General features: G+C 41.6%; 2 protein-coding genes across 8 annotated transcripts; one reads left to right on the top strand and one right to left on the bottom strand.

Moving 5' to 3' along the window:
- Positions 1-302: 302 nt before the first annotated feature.
- Positions 303-15,795, top strand: Piezo (piezo type mechanosensitive ion channel component). Of its 7 annotated transcripts, XM_011314549.1 has the most exons (14): positions 303-355; positions 428-651; positions 1,921-2,022; positions 3,280-4,163; positions 4,986-5,030; positions 5,343-5,487; positions 5,662-8,556; positions 9,673-9,735; positions 10,009-10,157; positions 10,632-10,808; positions 11,539-11,814; positions 11,896-11,972; positions 12,230-12,307; positions 13,033-15,795. In XM_011314549.1, the coding sequence occupies exons 3-14, from the start codon at positions 1,959-1,961 to the stop codon at positions 15,767-15,769; spliced, it is 7,590 nt and encodes a 2,529-aa protein (XP_011312851.1). In that variant the 5' UTR covers positions 303-355; positions 428-651; positions 1,921-1,958; the 3' UTR covers positions 15,770-15,795. The 7 variants fall into 7 exon arrangements, with proteins under 7 accessions (XP_011312851.1, XP_011312852.1, XP_011312850.1 ...); XM_011314550.1 differs by having other exon boundaries at positions 306-651; positions 5,343-5,454; XM_011314548.1 differs by having other exon boundaries at positions 306-651.
- A 482-nt stretch (positions 15,796-16,277) lies between these two features.
- Positions 16,278-17,735, bottom strand: LOC105272424 (uncharacterized). Its single transcript, XM_011314556.1, has 2 exons — positions 17,604-17,735; positions 16,278-17,225 (listed from the first exon to the last, which is right to left on the bottom strand). The coding sequence occupies exon 2, from the start codon at positions 17,213-17,215 to the stop codon at positions 16,304-16,306; it is 912 nt and encodes a 303-aa protein (XP_011312858.1). The 5' UTR covers positions 17,216-17,225; positions 17,604-17,735; the 3' UTR covers positions 16,278-16,303.
- Positions 17,736-17,955: the final 220 nt, after the last annotated feature.

Raw genomic sequence — 17,955 nt, 5'->3', positions numbered from 1 at the left:
TTTGCTCCATCTGCTCGGGAATCCCGTACCATCCACAAATTACTCACTCCCCTGATACTTTTCTGAAAATTTCGAATTTTTCATTTTCAAAATAACATTCACCCCGTCGACTGGTCCCTTTGACAGCGTAACTGCTATTGAGGCATTTACCGAGTCGACTGACGGGGGTGGACACCCCAACATTGCATGTGGTGCCCCCTCTTCGTTGGGGTGAGGTACTACGAGGCAGGTGGAGTGACAGCCCCCACCACTGAGCGTCTACTTTAGTCAACCCTTTCTGCGCGGGACTTCCAGTTGCAGTCCGCCGGTCGAACCAACTGATTCGTGATTTGTGTTTATCCTTCGTTATTACGCTGTCAGTGAATTAATCCAAAAACGTTTAATTACCAATCACTTAATTACCCAAATAATTTTTTAATTCCCTCAGTCCAGGAAAAATAAAAATATGTGAATATCGGGCTCCAGTGAATTGTCGCTCCAGTGGTTGGACTCCAGGACTCAGTAGTGAAGGAGAAAAGCATCTCAATACGTGATTTAGGTTATATCGGAGTAAATACTGATTAATTCAATCGAATTTAGTGTCGCAGTGTCACCGAATGTCATCATTTTCCAACTGGAATCATGCGGGATATTGACAATAACGACTAGAAAGTGAGACAATCCACCAAATTATTTTTTTCATGTCCTGGGAAATTATTTATTTCGTAACATTATTTTAAAAAATGTTGTTATTTGATATATTCTGATTTTTTATTATTGAATAAATCCCATTGACATATTCGTAATAATAAATGATTCAGAATGTCATTTCAAAAGCATTAACTTAAAATAATTGTTTCAACATTAATTGCATGTTTGTCCATTCAAATCAGAGAGCCTTGTTTTACGCACTCTCAACTACTTTACAAGGTTAATCTCATTCATTTTTTCAAATCTAAAGTCAACATCACGTTGGGTTTTTTTTCGTTTTAATTCATTGTCTTTTTTCATTAATTTAAGTAATAATTCCCTGTTGCGTGCATCACGCAACGAGCCCTTGACACGGCTTTCTTTTTCATTTTGTCTAACTGGGTGTGACGACAGTGTATCATAACACGAATCAGAACAATTTATGTAGTGATAATTGCCGGACAATAATTAATAACGAAATCCCCGGAACATTCATATAATAAGATGTTGAAAAATGTAGAAGATTTGGTATCTTTAGGGAAAAAATTGTGCTATTGATCCCCATAAACAATAAAGTCACTCTGTCATCATTGCTGCAGTGATAAAAGCAATTTACCCCAGTTTTATTAACACTTTTTCACCTTGGAACGCACCTTGTGGTATGGTATAAACCGGAATTTCGGCCGATCGATCATGTGTACCCTACATTTCCTCCCAGTATGATACGCGATATTCCGGCCCAAGCAAAAAGGAATCAACCTCGCTTAATACAACAATTAATCACCGGGCAAACTCCCTGAGCAATCATAAATAAAAGCCAATAGATTTCACGACTGATAGAGGACGGTATCGACTGGTTGGTACCCGTAATTTCAGATTTGCAGATTAACATTTTCAATAGTGCATTAACGTCTTATGTGTCATGCGACAATCCAGCAGACACGTAAGCCATTCCTCTGTAATGAGTTATAGATTTCACGGAATCATTAGCACCTTTTTATACTGCCCATCATATATTCACATATTCATTCACTCCGGCGCCTAAAGAACATCTGTGACGCCGGGTCTCCCTTTTGCGTTGGAAAGGGACAGAAAAAATAACCAGTACATGTCGATCGGATGAGGCTTTTTGTAATTGAGCTGTAATTGAGCTGGGAGTGGTCGAAGACAGGCGTGAAGAATTATTAATGTTTAGGGGGTTCACCTCGACGTATTATTACACACATGATTTTATTTGTTTCGTGATTCTAGAGTGAAGATTGGGTCCTGGAAACAACCAACAGGTCAAGATGGCCCAGTACTGGCTGAATGTGGCATTCCTCAGAGTCGTTATACCAGTGACATTTACAGCATGTAAGTTTCCGAACTATTCCGTGAATAATTAATTACGTAAAAGTTACCCACATCATCACAAAGTTATAGAATAAAAAATATGGGAATGGATAAGACGGCGTGCGATAGGCAACGATGATATCACGTTTTCAAATAGACGTGTCCACTCATATAATGTTTATTCTGTCCATATATTTTCAATGATTTCTCACGATTCTGTTAATGATCCCCAGCCATTGCGAAACTAATGGCAATCTAATTCATTTGTTGGCTATGATTGTTGAATAGAATTATTACTCTAATTACTCCCGACTCGTCTCGCGATGTTGCCCATTCGCGATTTGTTATCGACGAGTGTCTTTGAAGTTCCGTTGATATTTCCACGGCTTATGTACACATACATTTGCTCGGTTATCGCGTACTCCTATTGGATGGGTGCCACAATGCAAAGCGTCAAGTGGAAATGGAAAACAAATTCATGGGATACAAACTGTTGAGCCATGTGGGGCTCCGCACCGCGAAAATTGCTCGAACGTCGAATCACCAGGGGCTCAGGTTGTCGGAAACTAGAATGCCGGTTCCAAAATTAGAAGCGCGAAGATAGTCGGTTTACAGATTTCTGGATAAAAATAAAAGTCCAGATCACAGGCAGTCAAAATTTTTTGATGTCAGAAAAGAAATATTTCTGCATTCAGCAACACATTTTTCCCGTGAAAGATATTTTTCTTACGGCTCAATTATTCTGGCAGCTGTAGTACATTTTTACATAGTTACTCTCGATATGGAAACATTCATTACACGCTTGCCAAATTTAACCGACCAGCTGTTGCTTCCCATAGAAATAATTAACGGGTACATAATAAATAGTCGCGGGGTGTTAATCACTCGCAGATGTCTCTCCGAATGTATCTTCTTACTAACTATTGGCTTTCATCGACTTCAAAAAAAAAAAGTAGAGACATCATTGTCTTTCAAATAAATTCGAGTGGAGAAAAATATTCATAAATCAAGAAAATGTTTTTTGTTCATGAATTAAAAAATATCAATCGTCTGAAAATGCTAATAAACCTGTAAAAGAATTCGACCTTTTCAAAATTAATCTGCTTTTCCATTCCATTCATGGGCCGTTGAGCCCATTGGAATTTCAGGCGACCTTTCATGGCAGCTCGGCAATTTTCTTCCTTCGAGCATCAAAATAAATTTAATTCTTATGGCATTAGTCCATTTCAATGGGAGAAATATCTCTCGGTGTATTTTATAACATGAAATCAATTTCAGGCGCGATATGGCGACCGGTGGGTTTATCGTTGATTTACCTGGTGTTGATGTTAATATCGCCCTTGATATCGGTCCCCACCCACGAGACGATGAAATCAACGACCGGTCGGTATTTGAAATGCTGCCTGATCTTATGTTCCCTGACCGCCCTGACCCAGCTGGGGTTTCACATTATTCTGCTGGCGGTTCCATCCATCCACGAGGAGTTCACGATGAACTGTTCATTTCTGGAACAGCTATTCAGGCACATTGGACTAGTGCGAATGGACGAGGCCACTGTCTGGGAAGTTTTCTTCTGGCTGATCCCAGAAATTGTTGCCCTACCAGTCACAATCGTCGTTTTCGTCTTGACTAAAAAATTCACTTGGAAAAGTCCAGATGCAGAGGGCTCAAATCGCCATCCGGAACCCGGCCCCACCGCAAAACAATCCCTTGATGCCAACAACAAGATCATCAATTTCCTGGGTGGCATAGGGAGTTACATCGTTCTCGCCTCTCTCTGTTGTGTGTCCTCCCTAAATCCCTCAGTGGAGGGTGGTTTCTATTTCGTGATATTCCTGGGGGCAGCGACGTGGTGGGCATGCTACAAGGAGCTCAAAAAAATTTTCGCGGGTGTCTGCAGGCTCTTGATGGCTGTAGTAGTCTTGCACATCGCCGTTCTCCTGACGTACCAAAACCAGTGGCCACAAGAGATTGTTCCCGTGAACAGCACCTGGTCCAGGTACTTTGCCCTGGAGCCGTACTACATGACCAACTGCTCTGATCCCAGGAACGTTGATTTTCCTGGGAAAGACTCTGAGTGGGCGAATTATGGTTACGCCCTCGGACTTTTCTGGCTGTACTATGTCCTTGCTCTACAGTCGCAGTATCTTTTCAACAAACCGGTAAGATCATTCACTAATAACCCCGGCAATCAATTACTACAGACCACCAATCAATGCTCGAACAAATGACGAAATAATTACGTAGAAAATTGGTAAAGTGTAAAGTTCTTTCGATGATTCACCGGCTAATTATTATTGTCAATTAACCGAAATAATTATGTTCTGGTGCTCTAACTAACAATTAAACAAAATATTTCCGTCTTCTGTCTCTCACTTCAATGCGGCTTTAATTAAAAACTGAGGCAGGCACAACTCCTCGAAAATACCGCGCGTTTGAGCGGAAAATTGAGGAATTTGGATACACCATTGTCACGTCATGTTTCAATCAGACGGAGAACACCGTCTGAAAGGTGGCAGTCAGCCCGCAGAAAGGCACGGGTAAGATTGAAACTGTTTGCCGATGGAAAACACAAACAGACACGGAAAACAGATGGATTACTGCTCGATATTGCTTGTGCTTTTTTTAATTATATACTTTTATACTTTACGTATGAACTAGTTCCCTGGAGCGCCTATTTGATATTAAAATAAACAAGACAAAATATTTAAAAATCGGAATAACCGGAAAATCGAGGGGGTGTCTTGTATAATTAAATGAGATAACATTAAAAAATCAATAGGGTAGTCGAGATAATCGTCCCATTGTGCATTTCATTGTTAGAAATTTCTCAAACCCCAATTATGAATTCCGCCTTTTTTCAATAATTAAAATTAAAAAAAAATTCAATAACTTCACGTTTTTCCTGGAAATTTTGGAAGAGAAATTTTCTAACGGTGTCTTAGATGTGCTCGACATTTTTTTTTTGGTTTGCTGTGTTTTAGAAGCCGCCAGTTGCACTTTCGACTCAACCTGACGAGAGGACACCCGTACGTATCCAATAGCAAGCTTAATTATGATTAATTTTATTTACCCATTCCATTGCATCCGTAATTAATAAATAACCCATGCTCTATCTCGATGCATGCTAACTCAGAGGGGTAATTTATATATCATCGGAGATTACACTAATCGGGTGAGGGATTTTATATTTGTGTGTGCGTGGTTTCGCTTTTTTGAGCACCGGACTGAAGCACTGGATTTGGTTAATCCACACAATCCACAGCTTTCTAATTAGGACGATATAAATGGGGCGAAATATGAGAGCAATGGAATTTTCATGGTTTTGTTCAATTGAACAGCTGATGCGGTTTGGTTCCGGAAGGACTGGTCTCCTTCAGGACTCGACTGGTAGTGTCATTGTCCAGGACGGACAGCACGATGACAGTATTCAGATGCAATCCATGAGTGACGGTAAATCCATACCTCCATCCCTAAACCATCAAAGTAATAGTTTTTTCATATTTTTTACGTTTATAAATTTTTTCGTTTGACGTTCGGAAATAGTTGCGGTCAATTCATCAATTTCTAGAGCAATTCAATTTTTTCGTGCGCTCTGCGCGTTTTCATATTATCTCCACCGTAAATACACATGAAATCCAGCCCTCTCAATTTTCCTAGGAGGTCAAGACGACGAACCAGGCCCCATAGAGCATATAATAATGGCGGTCTACTCGATCTTTCAACTAATCGCCAACTCCTCGTACCTCGCGACAAACATAATAATGATGACGTGGAGCATCATGTATCACAGTTGGACGACATTTGTCTTCCTGCTGTGGGCGTTGATTCTGTGGATGGTTCCGAATAAGCGCGCTTCCATGATGAAGTGTTCCCCCTTCATTGTTTTATACGGTAGCATCCTAGTGCTTATCGGCTATGTCTTCAGCATGAACCTCACCGAGGAAGAGCTCCCCACAGTGATCGACGGCTTCAGCCTTTCGGAATTGGGCTTCAGTAAGTCAGATCAGATGAACAGCTACCACTTGATCGTGAAGAGTGCCTTCATGATGATGTTCTGGATTACCCTGCGCCAGTACATGTCCGAGAAGCAACGAGAACAGCGCTCCTCGACCCTTCGAGACATGGTAGCTCCCCTACACGTGACGGTATCAGCTGCGACGTCCTCAATGCAGCACGACAGCACAGAGATAAAATCTCAATTCATGAAGGACGTTGGTCTTGTCCTGAAAAAGCTCTTCACTAAATTCTGGATCGTTGTTGTCGCCATAATGCTCTTCACCAGTGGTATAACAGGGGAACGAATGACGGTCTTCAGGATAATCTACATGTCACTCTTCTTGATTTTCGTCATCTCCTTTCAGATATCGTGGTCAGGTTGGAGAAAGATGATGTACGGTTTCTGGATAACAGTAATCGTGTACTCAGTTGTGATGTTGATCCTAGTGTACACATATCAATTCCACAATTTTCCCACATACTGGGAGCGTCTGTACATTGACAAAAAACTTCAGAACGACATTGGACTTGAGACCTATCAGACAAAAGATCTCTTCGTCCGTCTTCTAACACCGACGTTTTTCGTTATTATAACAGTCCTTCAAATGCACTACTTCCACGATGATTTCCTCGAGGCAACAAGCATGGACAAAATAAGCGTGGACACAGTATCGAAGAGAGGAAGTCTCGGACGATCGACGTCAATGGCTCCAGAAGTCTCGCCCCTGGAGGTTCTTCTGAGTGAGCACGAGGAGAGAACCACGATCTATACACTTAAACAACTGAAGCACATGTCTAAGCTCGAGAGAGCTGCTCTCTTCCGAAGGGCTCTCGAGCAATTGAAAAATGCTTACAACTACCTCTGGCTATTTCTTGAGATTCACATGCAGAAGATCATATACATTTCCCTGATGCTCCTCTGTCTAAATGACGTATGCGCTATAAACCTTTTTTTCGTGATAGCAGTCGTTGTCGTAATGAACTTCACAAGATCGATGCAAATAATGGCGATCAATGGAATGGCTATGGCTGTTGCTTTACTCATGGTAGCCAAAATGTTATACCAGATAGAGTACATAAACCATTATAACTGGGACGTTAACTGTACCAGTGAGATTCCAGATAAGGAAAACAACACGTCGAATCACACGTACAACAGTGCAGAGTGGATTGGGCTGCGAAAGGCAGCGCCTGGAATGCTGCCAGACCTGTTGAAAGGCTACATTGGCATCGTCACAGTGACAACATTCAGGGCCATTATTATGGTACGCCAGTGTTTTTACAGGCATGGAAAAGGACAGTCTCTGGATACTCCCCAGGTTATGTTCCCGAGTATAACTCGTGCAGAGGCTGACAGGGGCATTGGCGAGTGCCTCAAGTTCCTCTTCAATTATGGTTTCTACAAGTTTGGGCTTGAACTGTGCTTTATGGTACTGGTTGCATTGATTGGCACTCGCCTGGATTTTTTCTCAGTGCTGTATGGGGTCTGGCTTTTGATTATGTTCGCCCAGAAACGCAGAACCATTGCCAGAATCTGGCCCTTCTTCAAGGGATTCGTCATGATTCTTCTTCCACTGCAGTATTTCTTCGCTGTAGCACCTCCCCCGTGGCTCTGCATCGATTACCCCTGGAGAGAGAGCCAGATACTTGTGAGACTCCAGGAGTGGATGTATCTCCCTGATCCTGACTTTCCACCCAATGCCAAGAAACTCATTTGTGATTTTTTCCTGCTGCTGATGGTTGTCAGGCAGAGTCTGGTGTTCAGAATTGAAGCGAGGAGTACAGCTGAGGGGCAGGATTTCGTCGCTGGGCACAATTATTCGGTCTTTCAAGATATGGAGAAACCGAATTTCGTGAATCCTGTTAAGGATTATGTCTCACATATTCATTGCTGGCTGGATGTTGTGAAGAGGGGAGTTATGATGAGCTTCCTATGGATTACTTTGTCAATTATGTTTCTCGCTGGGACCAAGAGAACTAATTTGTTTTCATTGGGATATTTGATTGGGGCGTTTGTGTTTTTGTGGCAGGGGAGTGATTTTTATTTGAGACCTGTGAAGACCATTCTCAAGTGGTGGAATTTGCTCCTGGGATATAATGTCGTTGTCATCTTCTCGAAGACGATTCTTCAGGGCGTAGGCTGTGTCCTTATTCAGCAGATGGAAGAGTCGGCGTGCTGGCTCATTCAACTACTTGGAATTGCCTGTCTCCAGAAATTTGACGGCTCGAATCTGCCACTCAGTGCTACATGCGATGTCCCCAGGGAGGACATTGGAATGTTCTGGGATGGACTGTGCTTTACTTTTCTGATTATTCAGAAGAGGCTGTTTAAGAGTTATTACTTTTTTCATATCGTCGATGAGACCAAGGCCATGAGCATTTTGGCCTCGAGAGGGGCTGAACTCCTCGAGGACCTTCACAAGAAAAGAATCGAGTACCAAGAGAATGTTGAGAAGGCTGTGCTGCAGAAGCTCAAGTTCAAAATGGATAAGATCAAGGCAGATCAGCAAAGAATCCAGGGACCCAGTTATAGAGAGCCCGCTGATCATAAAATTGGTGAGTACAAGCTCGAAAAATTTTTATTATTTAATTCTATCAGAACCATTTTATCGAATAGGAATTTTTTGCCAATTCTTACGCGGAAAAACGTCATTACAGCTGTCCAAAAAATCAAGCCTTCATTTAATTATTATAAATATTCGTACGAATTCGGGAGATTTTATTAATATTTCAAGATTGTTTGATTCTCCTCACTTGAATTTCCGATCTGTTCCGAATAATTAAATTTTTTCTCCTCCGCGGATATTAAAAATCGAGAAATAGTTAAATAAAATGGTGTTCCCCACGCAAACAAAAATAAAAAGGAGTGGCACCACTGGCCCGTACATCGAGTATGAGCACCTGCGTGTCCTCGGGACACACTCCACCCCAGGGTTACAGAACTCCCCTGGACGAGGATGATACCGACGAAGATGAGAGACGAGACGAAGTGGATGACGATCCGCCACCCCTAACCCCTCGTGCTGCTTCCCTCCTTCAGGCCCCATCCCCCAATTCGGCGATCCTTACGGGGAGTCTTGAGGGCTACCTGGAGCCTACCCGGATATCCTTTGGCTCTCCTCCCACCAGCGAGCTCAATCCCCGTGGTCCATCCCCTGATGAAACATTCCCCGTTTTCTCTCCACCACCCTACGATCCTCTCCCCTCGAGCGAGCCCTCTGGAGCTCTTCACAGGAGGCAGTCGAGCTTCGCAGGGACCACCTGGATATCTGATAACCCAACGCCGAGGCAATCCATCGTCTCCTTCAACTCCCGATCACAACGATCTCATCACACATGTAAAACCGTTCGAAGAAACATCATGCCTTCATCATCGTGTCGTGTACATACGCTTTCATCACGCGACGTGATATTTATTTAGAAGTTGGGGTAGGAATTTTAATTGTTGATCGAAAAATTGAAAATTTCAATTCCTCAAAATTATCTGGAATATGATATTGATAATTATTGTTTTGTCATTGAAATTTTCAATTTTTGCCACAGAAAATTAATTTCACACCCCAATTGGCACAATTATGTCTCTCATATCGATTTATTTAGGAGTGAAATCGCATGACCCTCCGCTATCAACTCATCATTTATTATTTTATTTATCAATGTGTGTTCTGTTAGATTCGCTCTATCCCAGAGACCGGCCGTTGTACAAACATCACACGCCAAAGACCAACAGAGAGGGTAATTCAATTGTAAAAAATTTCTCGAGAAATCCCATGCTGTCTTCTGCCTAATCAAACTCTTTTTCAGCCCCCGCAATGATACATAACATTCCACATAATCCATACATAACAATCCCACTCCTTTGTAAATTGTTCCGACAGATGTACATAAAAACCAATTGATTGTCGTCTAGATCCGTCGATTTGTCCAGTGGTTTTTATTGCATGGCTTTGTACCCCTAAACTCGATGAGTCCCTTTGACGGAACATAATGTCCCATTTATTCCAACAGCTGTCAGATCCGGAGACTATTACATGTTCGATGATTTCGAGGACGAGGAGGATGTAACCGACCTCTTGCCATCTCCTGAGGATCAAGTCGAGGAAGAGGAACGACGAGAACGTCAGAGGCAACGGGGAAGACGGATGACTGTCTCAGAGGTCAGATTAAAATTTAATAAACTCTTTAATTTTTTCATTCTCTACACCTGGTGGAGTGCGATAGGCACTCCTCATTCTCTTTAAGGTTAATAACAATTCGATTTGTAATAAAATTTTATAATTTCCCCATGGGACGTACACTCCTTCCCCTTTAAAATGAGTCAAGCTCGAAATGAGCTCCATTGATTAATTAGTTTCCGAGGTAATATTATGAATATTACCATTGAGAAATGGAAAGCCATCGTTTTACCCCACAGTCTCATTACGGAAAATTCAGTAATAAAATATTGGACGGAAAAATGATAAGGATTGATAGCAATAAATATCGATACGAGTCGAAGGGAAAAATAATAAGCTACTCGTTGCATCGTGAAAGTGTTACGCAATTAACCGTGTGAACCTAGCGACTACAATTAACTCGAGGGAATTTTTCCTGCACTCTTAATTAAACCTTTCGAGTGATATCCTTTCCAGCTGATGACAACCCTTATCAAGACAGACATTGAGATTGCGACCCACGTTGCAATGTATGGAGGAACCCAGAAGGACGCATTGAGATTGCGACGTCAGAGTGTACCCCTCACTCGCAAGAAATCATCAATGTCATATCTCAGCGCACATTCCGAAACTGAGACAGCCGCGGCATCCGATGTGAGACCCCACATTCCATCAGAGAAATCATGAAAATCATTTTGAATGTTAATGCGATTTTTTGCATGAAAAATCTATAGACCTTCAATTATCATTTGCATAAAAATTTTTTAATTCTACTCAAATATTTCTATTATTTCTCATCTGATTGAAAAAAAAATTCTTTTCTTAACATTAATCTCTCATTAACAGTCATTAACGTGTTGATACTGCATGGATTATTTAACTCGAATAATATGGAAGCTATAGATTTTTTGGCAACAAAATTCCATGTATCATACTGATTTCTATTAATTTCGTCATCATTTAATTTTTTTTTGTTACCACTATTATTTCTGTCGTTGAGTGGTAAAACGTGTTTTTATTTATTCAATGTTTCACTGCTTTACCACTCGTTCATTTTTTTAAATTATTTATTTGTTTGTCGCCTTGTAGAACGCCTCTTCCAGTTTTTGTTTTATCCATCAATAATTTATGCTCTTTACGTTATTTAGCATCTCGTTGCATTTTTAATTGTCATCCTTTCAGGATAATCTTCATAATTTCGTTTATTATTTTTATGCAAGGTGGAGGATTTAATGGGCTTGCATCGTAGACTATTTATTTTGATCGTTCTAGCTTCGGCAGTCAGCTCTACAGTTAACACACAATTCTTCAACTGCTAAGAGCTGTTCGATACTCGAGATAATTCTGAGTCGTCAGTCGTTGAGATGATTTTTTATTGCAATAGGATGGTGACAGAACGAGTTTGGTGTCATCGGAGGCTGAGAGGGAACTGAAGACTGATGATCCAGATAAATCTCCGAGTCATTCTGCCTCTGATGAACGTTTAGAGGGTGATGATAATGAGAAAGAGAAAAGGGGAGCTTCGCTGCTAACTTATTTCAAATTCGTCGTCGAGTTTATCAACAGCTCGATGGTCTCTGCTACGAGATATTTGAACAGATTTTCCAGGGACTATAGATATATTCGGAAAGTTCTTGCGAAGGAGAAGAAAATTTTGAAGGTCATTCATTATTAGAATTGCACTTTTCCATTTGCACTTGAAGAGCTGTAATTCAATTGTCAATCGTTGTCCTTTTTTCAGGCTAAACCAGATTTCCGGATGGGAATGAGATTAGGAATTAATCAAATTTGGCAGCCAATACCATTAATGAAACAGAGGTGAGAATTTATTTTAACCAAACAGGAAAGTTAAAAAAATATATAAAGAACTAGAAAAAAAAATTAAAAATAGCTCAATAAGCGAATGGATATTTATATAGGTAGATCTTAGTAGGAATGTTAATAATTAGACTAGATATTTCAAACGAGAGCAAAGGAATTTCCTGAAGCCAAGGATTAATTTTAATTTTTAATTGCTCCCCTCGTCAATCAGTTTGTACTCGTTAGAGCAGTAGTAAATATATTCACCCTGATAGCTCAGAGACGGAGGGAAGTACTGACGACACAACGGACGGTGATGAGGGTTCGTGTCAATCAAAAACTGAGGATCAAAGGTAGGGAGTATAGATCTGAACAAATTGAGCATTTTTTTTTTTATAATCCAGTAGATAGTTTGGTAGCTTGGTCTCCTGATATTAATTCATCCTGTGTGGCAACAATAATATGTACTACATTATGTACTGAATCATCCTCGTGCACTTGCCTATCGAATCTAGAAAGTTGTTTAGTTCAGTGGCTAAAAGGTGAAGGGTGAAAAAATTGACGTCTTTCCTTCAAGAATATTCGAAAAATATTTCTAATCTAAATTAGAAAAAGCTGGCTTTATTTCATTATCAGGAAGGAGAACTTGCTGACACTGCCCCACATCCGAATTCTGGCCCCAAGTTTGGAGCGAGGATTGGACGGGTCCTCCTCCAGGTACCGGTTATTATGAAAAACTGGCTGTTTCAAATTTTTTTCTTTCCCTCATGTATAAGGAAAAAAATCCTCCACAGTTGGCTTGCCTGTACGCTTCGCACTGTATTAGTTTCTCTCATCGCACTGTACATTTGCTGATTTATTATTTTTAATCCCTTATCTTTCCCCACTACGTAAGGAAAAATTAACTAGTTCTTAATTTAAAATCCAACAAGTCATGATAAAAATATTTTTTCCAATGAAAAAAATTCGTACTATTCATAAATAAAAACCCAATGAATGCCCTGAGAAATTCAAAAACATCGTCAATGTATTCGCGTGAAAAATCGTTGTGCAGGACTAATTCTTGAATTTTCTGCAGCTCGATTCTGACGCGAACCCAGCAAACACCTCAACCCGAAGATGACCAACCAGAGCTCTCAGAGGTGGATCAGCCCCCAGTCATCCAGCTTCTAGCCTCCATTTGGTTTGGTATCCTCGCTCACTCGACCTTCATGTGCTACTTCATGATCTTCCTCCACCAAATAAAGAACGCCTCAGTACTTTCGATTCCACTTCCCCTAATGGTGTTCTTCTGGGGCTCCCTCACAATTCCTCGCCCCTCGAAAACTTTTTGGGTGACAATAATCGCATACACAGAAGCAATTGTTATTGTGAAATGTATCTTCCAGCTAGACTTGATGTCATGGAATCGCACAGCGCCCCCAAACAATCCCCTGTATTCCCCAAGAATCATCGGAGTTGAGAAAAAGCCAAACTACGCCCTGTGGGATCTCCTATTGCTGTTAATGGTCTTCTTCCACCGATTCATGTTGAAGTCGTTAGGCCAGTGGACGACTCCCTACGTTGCCAGAAAAATAATCCCCTCGAAGCTAACTCTAGCCACGATGAAGAGTTCTACAGATACGACAAATCAGGAGTCAACCAGATTTCACTGGCAGAATGAGCAGGAGAATCAACCAGAGGGTACTCGACAGTCTTTCCGACTTCCCCACGTTTCTGAAGATGCTCCCTCACAAGATCAACTAGACCGACAGAATCAACAGAACCAACAATCTACCTCAACCCCGGAAAATCCTCCAGATCCCTCATCCGAAGCTCTAATAGCAGTGAAAGGAGAAGAAGCTCCAGTTTGCACAGAGAAATTCTCCACAGCAGTGACAGAAACAGCTCAAAAGTACCTCTCTCCAGCTCAAAACTTTTTTGCCAACATCCTGAGTTCAGATGGCAAAGAAAAAACTAATGTGTGCGCCTATATGTTCCTGTGTGACTTTTTCAATTTTCTTCTCATAATCTTCGGCTTCTCTTCGTTTGGCACTCAACAAGGAGACGGTGGTGTTGCTGCTTACGTTCAGGAGAACCGAGTCCCCATGTCTTTCCTCCTCATGCTGCTTCTTCAGTTCGCTCTGATCGTCATCGACAGGGCCCTCTTCCTGCGTAAATCAATTCTGGGGAAACTCGTGTTTCAGTACTTCCTGATTTTCGGTGTTCATGTGTGGATGTTTTTTATTCTTCCCAGCATAACCGAGAGACAATTCAACGATCGTCTGCCCCCACAGATCTGGTACATGGTGAAGTGTTTTTATCTGCTGCTGGCAGCCTATCAACTGCGCCTGGGATACCCCACCAGAATTTTAGGGAATTTTCTTTGCAAGAAATATAGTATAATAAATTATGCCCTCTTCAAAGTCTTCATGTTTGTGCCTTTCTTATTCGAGTTGCGAGCTGTGATGGACTGGATCTGGACAGACACCTCCATGACTATCATGGATTGGTTTAAGATGGAGGATATATTTGCATCGATCTACCAGATAAAATGCATGAGAGGTATGGAAACAGATTTTCCTCAGCCTCGAGGAGTCAAGAAACAGCAGATGAGTAAATACATGGTTGGAGGAGGTGCCCTATTCTTCATAATTGGTTTAATTTGGTTTCCCCTGTTGCTGTTCGCCTTGGGAGGCACCGTCGGGGTTTCTAATCTGCCATATGAGGCCTCTCTCAGCATCAGGATAGGCTCATATGAGCCCATCTACACCATGTCAGCCCAGGACACGTCAATCTTCTCATATTCCGAAGCTGACTTCAAAGCCCTGAAGAACATATACAGCAAGAGCAGATCTGCGGTGACATTCCTGGAGAATTACGAAGCCACGGATGTAGCTGCTGTGAGATTAAGCAGATCCTCCAAGAAGCTGTGGAGCATCTCACCACCGGACAAGGAGAGGCTCAAGCTTGAGCTCGAGTCCAATGCCACCCTGACGTTTCACATCGAGTGGACAGTCTCGAGGAAAACTGATGTTAAGGATTCGACTGGTGTGACGTCGACACCGAGAAATATTCTGATACCAGCTTGGATTAATGGAGAATTTAATCCCCTTAGGAAGAACCTGGCTGAGCTACTGGGCCCTGAACCCCCACCCAATGGGGCTAATGTCTCCATTCCTGTGAGAAACGTCTTCCCAAAGTTTCTGAAGGTCACCAATAGAATCACTGCTGAAGTGCCACAGCTCATGAGGATTCCCATGTTTCCAGGATTCGATGACGGTGAAATGAACAATGGGAAGGATTATCTGTACAGAAATGCCACTCTACATCTGTCCAGTGCCAATGGAACTACCAGTGGACAGTGGTGGGTCGTCGACGAGAATTGCGATGATGTTATCTACATGAATTTGTTGAAGCAGATACCATTGAATGATTGTAATTATACATTCATGTTTTTGTTTAATGACAAGGCCTTTCCAGAGGGCCTCAGTTTCATCAGTGGATTTGGCATTCTGGGACTGTACACCACTGCTGTTATTTTAGTCAGTCAGATAATGAGAAGAGCTGTCAGCGAAATGGCACCCAAGATTATGTTCGATGATATGCCTTATGTGGACAGAATTCTCAGGCTATGTCTAGATATCTATCTCGTGAGGGAGAGCGGGGAACTCAGTCTCGAGGAAGACCTCTTTGCCAAATTGATATTCCTTTATAGAAGTCCTGAGACTCTTATCAGATGGACCAGACCTCCCGAATCCGCCACAGGCCCCAGGGAGGAGGGTGAGGAGGAAGATGACGAGAGGGAGGAGCGAGACAGGCTCAGGGATCCTTAGGATTCATTCTTTCAGGATTTCGCGTTTTTTTAGATGTGAAAATAAGGTTTTTTTATGAGAGCAGATCTCTAGTCAGAGGCTGCGATTGATTGCGTGGCCAAATAAGCAAAAAACGATATTAAACTGTCGTGTTAAACTGTCCATGAAAATTCGCGAGAATTTTAATCACAATTATAAAGTTAAGTTTTGTCTCTCGTTAATAATTGTCCATCATTGTGCCTCAACCTAGTCTGTAAGTGATATTTTCATTATAATCAATTTATTCGCCTCTTATTGATTCAAATCGAAATATTTCAATCACCCAAAGTGATTATTCCGCAAGTTTTAATATCTCCATATCTTTGTGTTCATTTCTTTTTTTTTATGTTTCCACCGACACCGGTAAAACATAACGAGCCCCAATGAGTTGATTTTCCAGAATCACGAATTCATTCATAATTGTAAATACAAAAAAATGCCTCAATGTGACTTTTGAATAAATGCAAAACTTTAATAAACGATAAAAATACAAAAAAGTACAAAACTCCTAACCACTTACTTCTGCTCAAGTTCTCGAATTTTTCCCCTGAGGATGAAGTTCTCCTGCTTTAACTTGTCAAATTCCTCGGCTTCCTTTTGGAGTTCGTCGACGCGACTCCTGAGGAAAGCAACACTTTCCAGCAACTGATGATTCTCCTTAACAAGTGCTTGGAACCTGGGCGAGCCCTCACTGAGATTGAGGTCTTTGAGATCGTCAGTGACGAGCATCAGCTGTTTAATCATGTTGGATTGAGAGTTAACGTAGAGGTCTTGCATCATCCTCATCACCTTCTGGCCTTCGAGCTTTGTGTAAGTGCTGACGATCTCCTTGATTGCATTGAGCATCGTCAGAGAGGCATTATCACCAGGCTCTGGCCTTTTGACGTTGCTATCAGCGCCCCTGTGCCGTTCCCTTAGGATTTCCGCCTGGACACTGTCCCCAGAGGAGTCTGAAGGTCGACTGTTTTCCTTGGATGAGCCGTCGGACAACCTGCTACTCTCCCTGGAGCCACTCACACGTTTCCCCCTGGACTTGAACCCCTGGATCGTTTTCAGGTCCTCCAGTTTATCGAGATTCTCCATGGGTTTTATCTTCTCCACAATTTTCACCTTCTTTTCAGTATGCTTTGTCCTCGATGATGAGGTCTTCATATCTTTTGTGAGTGGCTTGGGCTTTGGTTCGCTATGGCGTTTTCCTGGTGACTGCTGGGGCTCTGGGTGATCCGCGGAGGCCACTGCCTTTTTTCCAACCCCTGGAGATCCTAATTTTTTACCCTGTTTTCTCATTACTTCTCGCTCAAAGTCGATACTGAAATCCACCTTTGGTGATTCCGAATGGCGAGTTGTTATGTATCGTTCTGCATCACGAACCGCAGATCCTGCCTTCTGTTCCACTAGTCCTAGATCTTCGAGGAATGAGTCATTCATCGTCTCGGGTCTGACGTAAGTGCAACGAAAACAATCGGAGTTAAAAAATATAACACCTATCAGCGACGAAATGACGTAGAGTTATTGGCCAATTGGAATGCAATTATGCTCATTATACTGATGGTGCATGAGTGATAGTAGTGTGCTCATTAAATAAAAGGAGGAGAATTATTTATTGTTGTGGGATGGTCAAGGACTAACCGTTAAGTGGGTAGACCCTTAAAGAGATGTTTAACCTCTAAATTAGTTGTTTAGTAGTAAAATTAATTTATTTTAAGACACTGAAGGACTTTAGGCAAATTTTAGGTTTTTTTTTTTTGGTAAATTCATTCAGTCACTGTTGCAAGGATTCGAAAAAATTAATGGCGACATTTATAGTTTCGTTTACCTGATGTGGCAACGGGATTGATTTTCAGAAAATATTTAAAACCGTGTTGGAATGATTTTTATGTTAAATTGTTGAAAAACTACGAATATCGCGACACGCGTTGCATTGCAGTCAAGAAAATGTGAGTTCGGCGTTGTAACTGTCAAATTCAAATAGGGAAGAACCACAGCACACCTGGCGGTGATTTTATTTTATGCGGGAATATTTAAATGTGGAGAAAAAATTCGTGCTCACTTTTATCCAAAGAGGGAGGGTGCAACACGCAATGCTGGGGTGTCCATCAAGTCGACGGGGTGAATTTTATTTTCTGCTGTACGAATGCTTTTTGTTTTTCATTTGTTTAACTGAAATT

This window comes from Fopius arisanus, unplaced genomic scaffold, assembly GCF_000806365.1.
Source record: "Fopius arisanus strain USDA-PBARC FA_bdor unplaced genomic scaffold, ASM80636v1 scaffold00173, whole genome shotgun sequence".
NCBI lineage: Eukaryota > Metazoa > Arthropoda > Insecta > Hymenoptera > Braconidae > Fopius > Fopius arisanus.
This window is presented reverse-complemented; position numbering and strand designations above follow the sequence as displayed.

What these genes read in the sequence shown, in the direction of transcription:
- Piezo (XM_011314549.1), top strand. Translation starts at nt 1,959, where the DNA reads ATGGCCCAGTACTGGCTGAATGTGGCATTCCTCAGAGTCGTTATACCA. An exon ending in AACCTGACGAGAGGACACCC is followed by an intron (nt 5,031 to 5,342) that starts GTACGTATCCAA and finishes TCAATTGAACAG; the next exon opens with CTGATGCGGTTTGGTTCCGG. An exon ending in AGACAGCCGCGGCATCCGAT is followed by an intron (nt 10,809 to 11,538) that starts GTGAGACCCCAC and finishes TTATTGCAATAG; the next exon opens with GATGGTGACAGAACGAGTTT.
- LOC105272424 (XM_011314556.1), bottom strand. Translation starts at nt 17,215, where the DNA reads ATGAATGACTCATTCCTCGAAGATCTAGGACTAGTGGAACAGAAGGCA.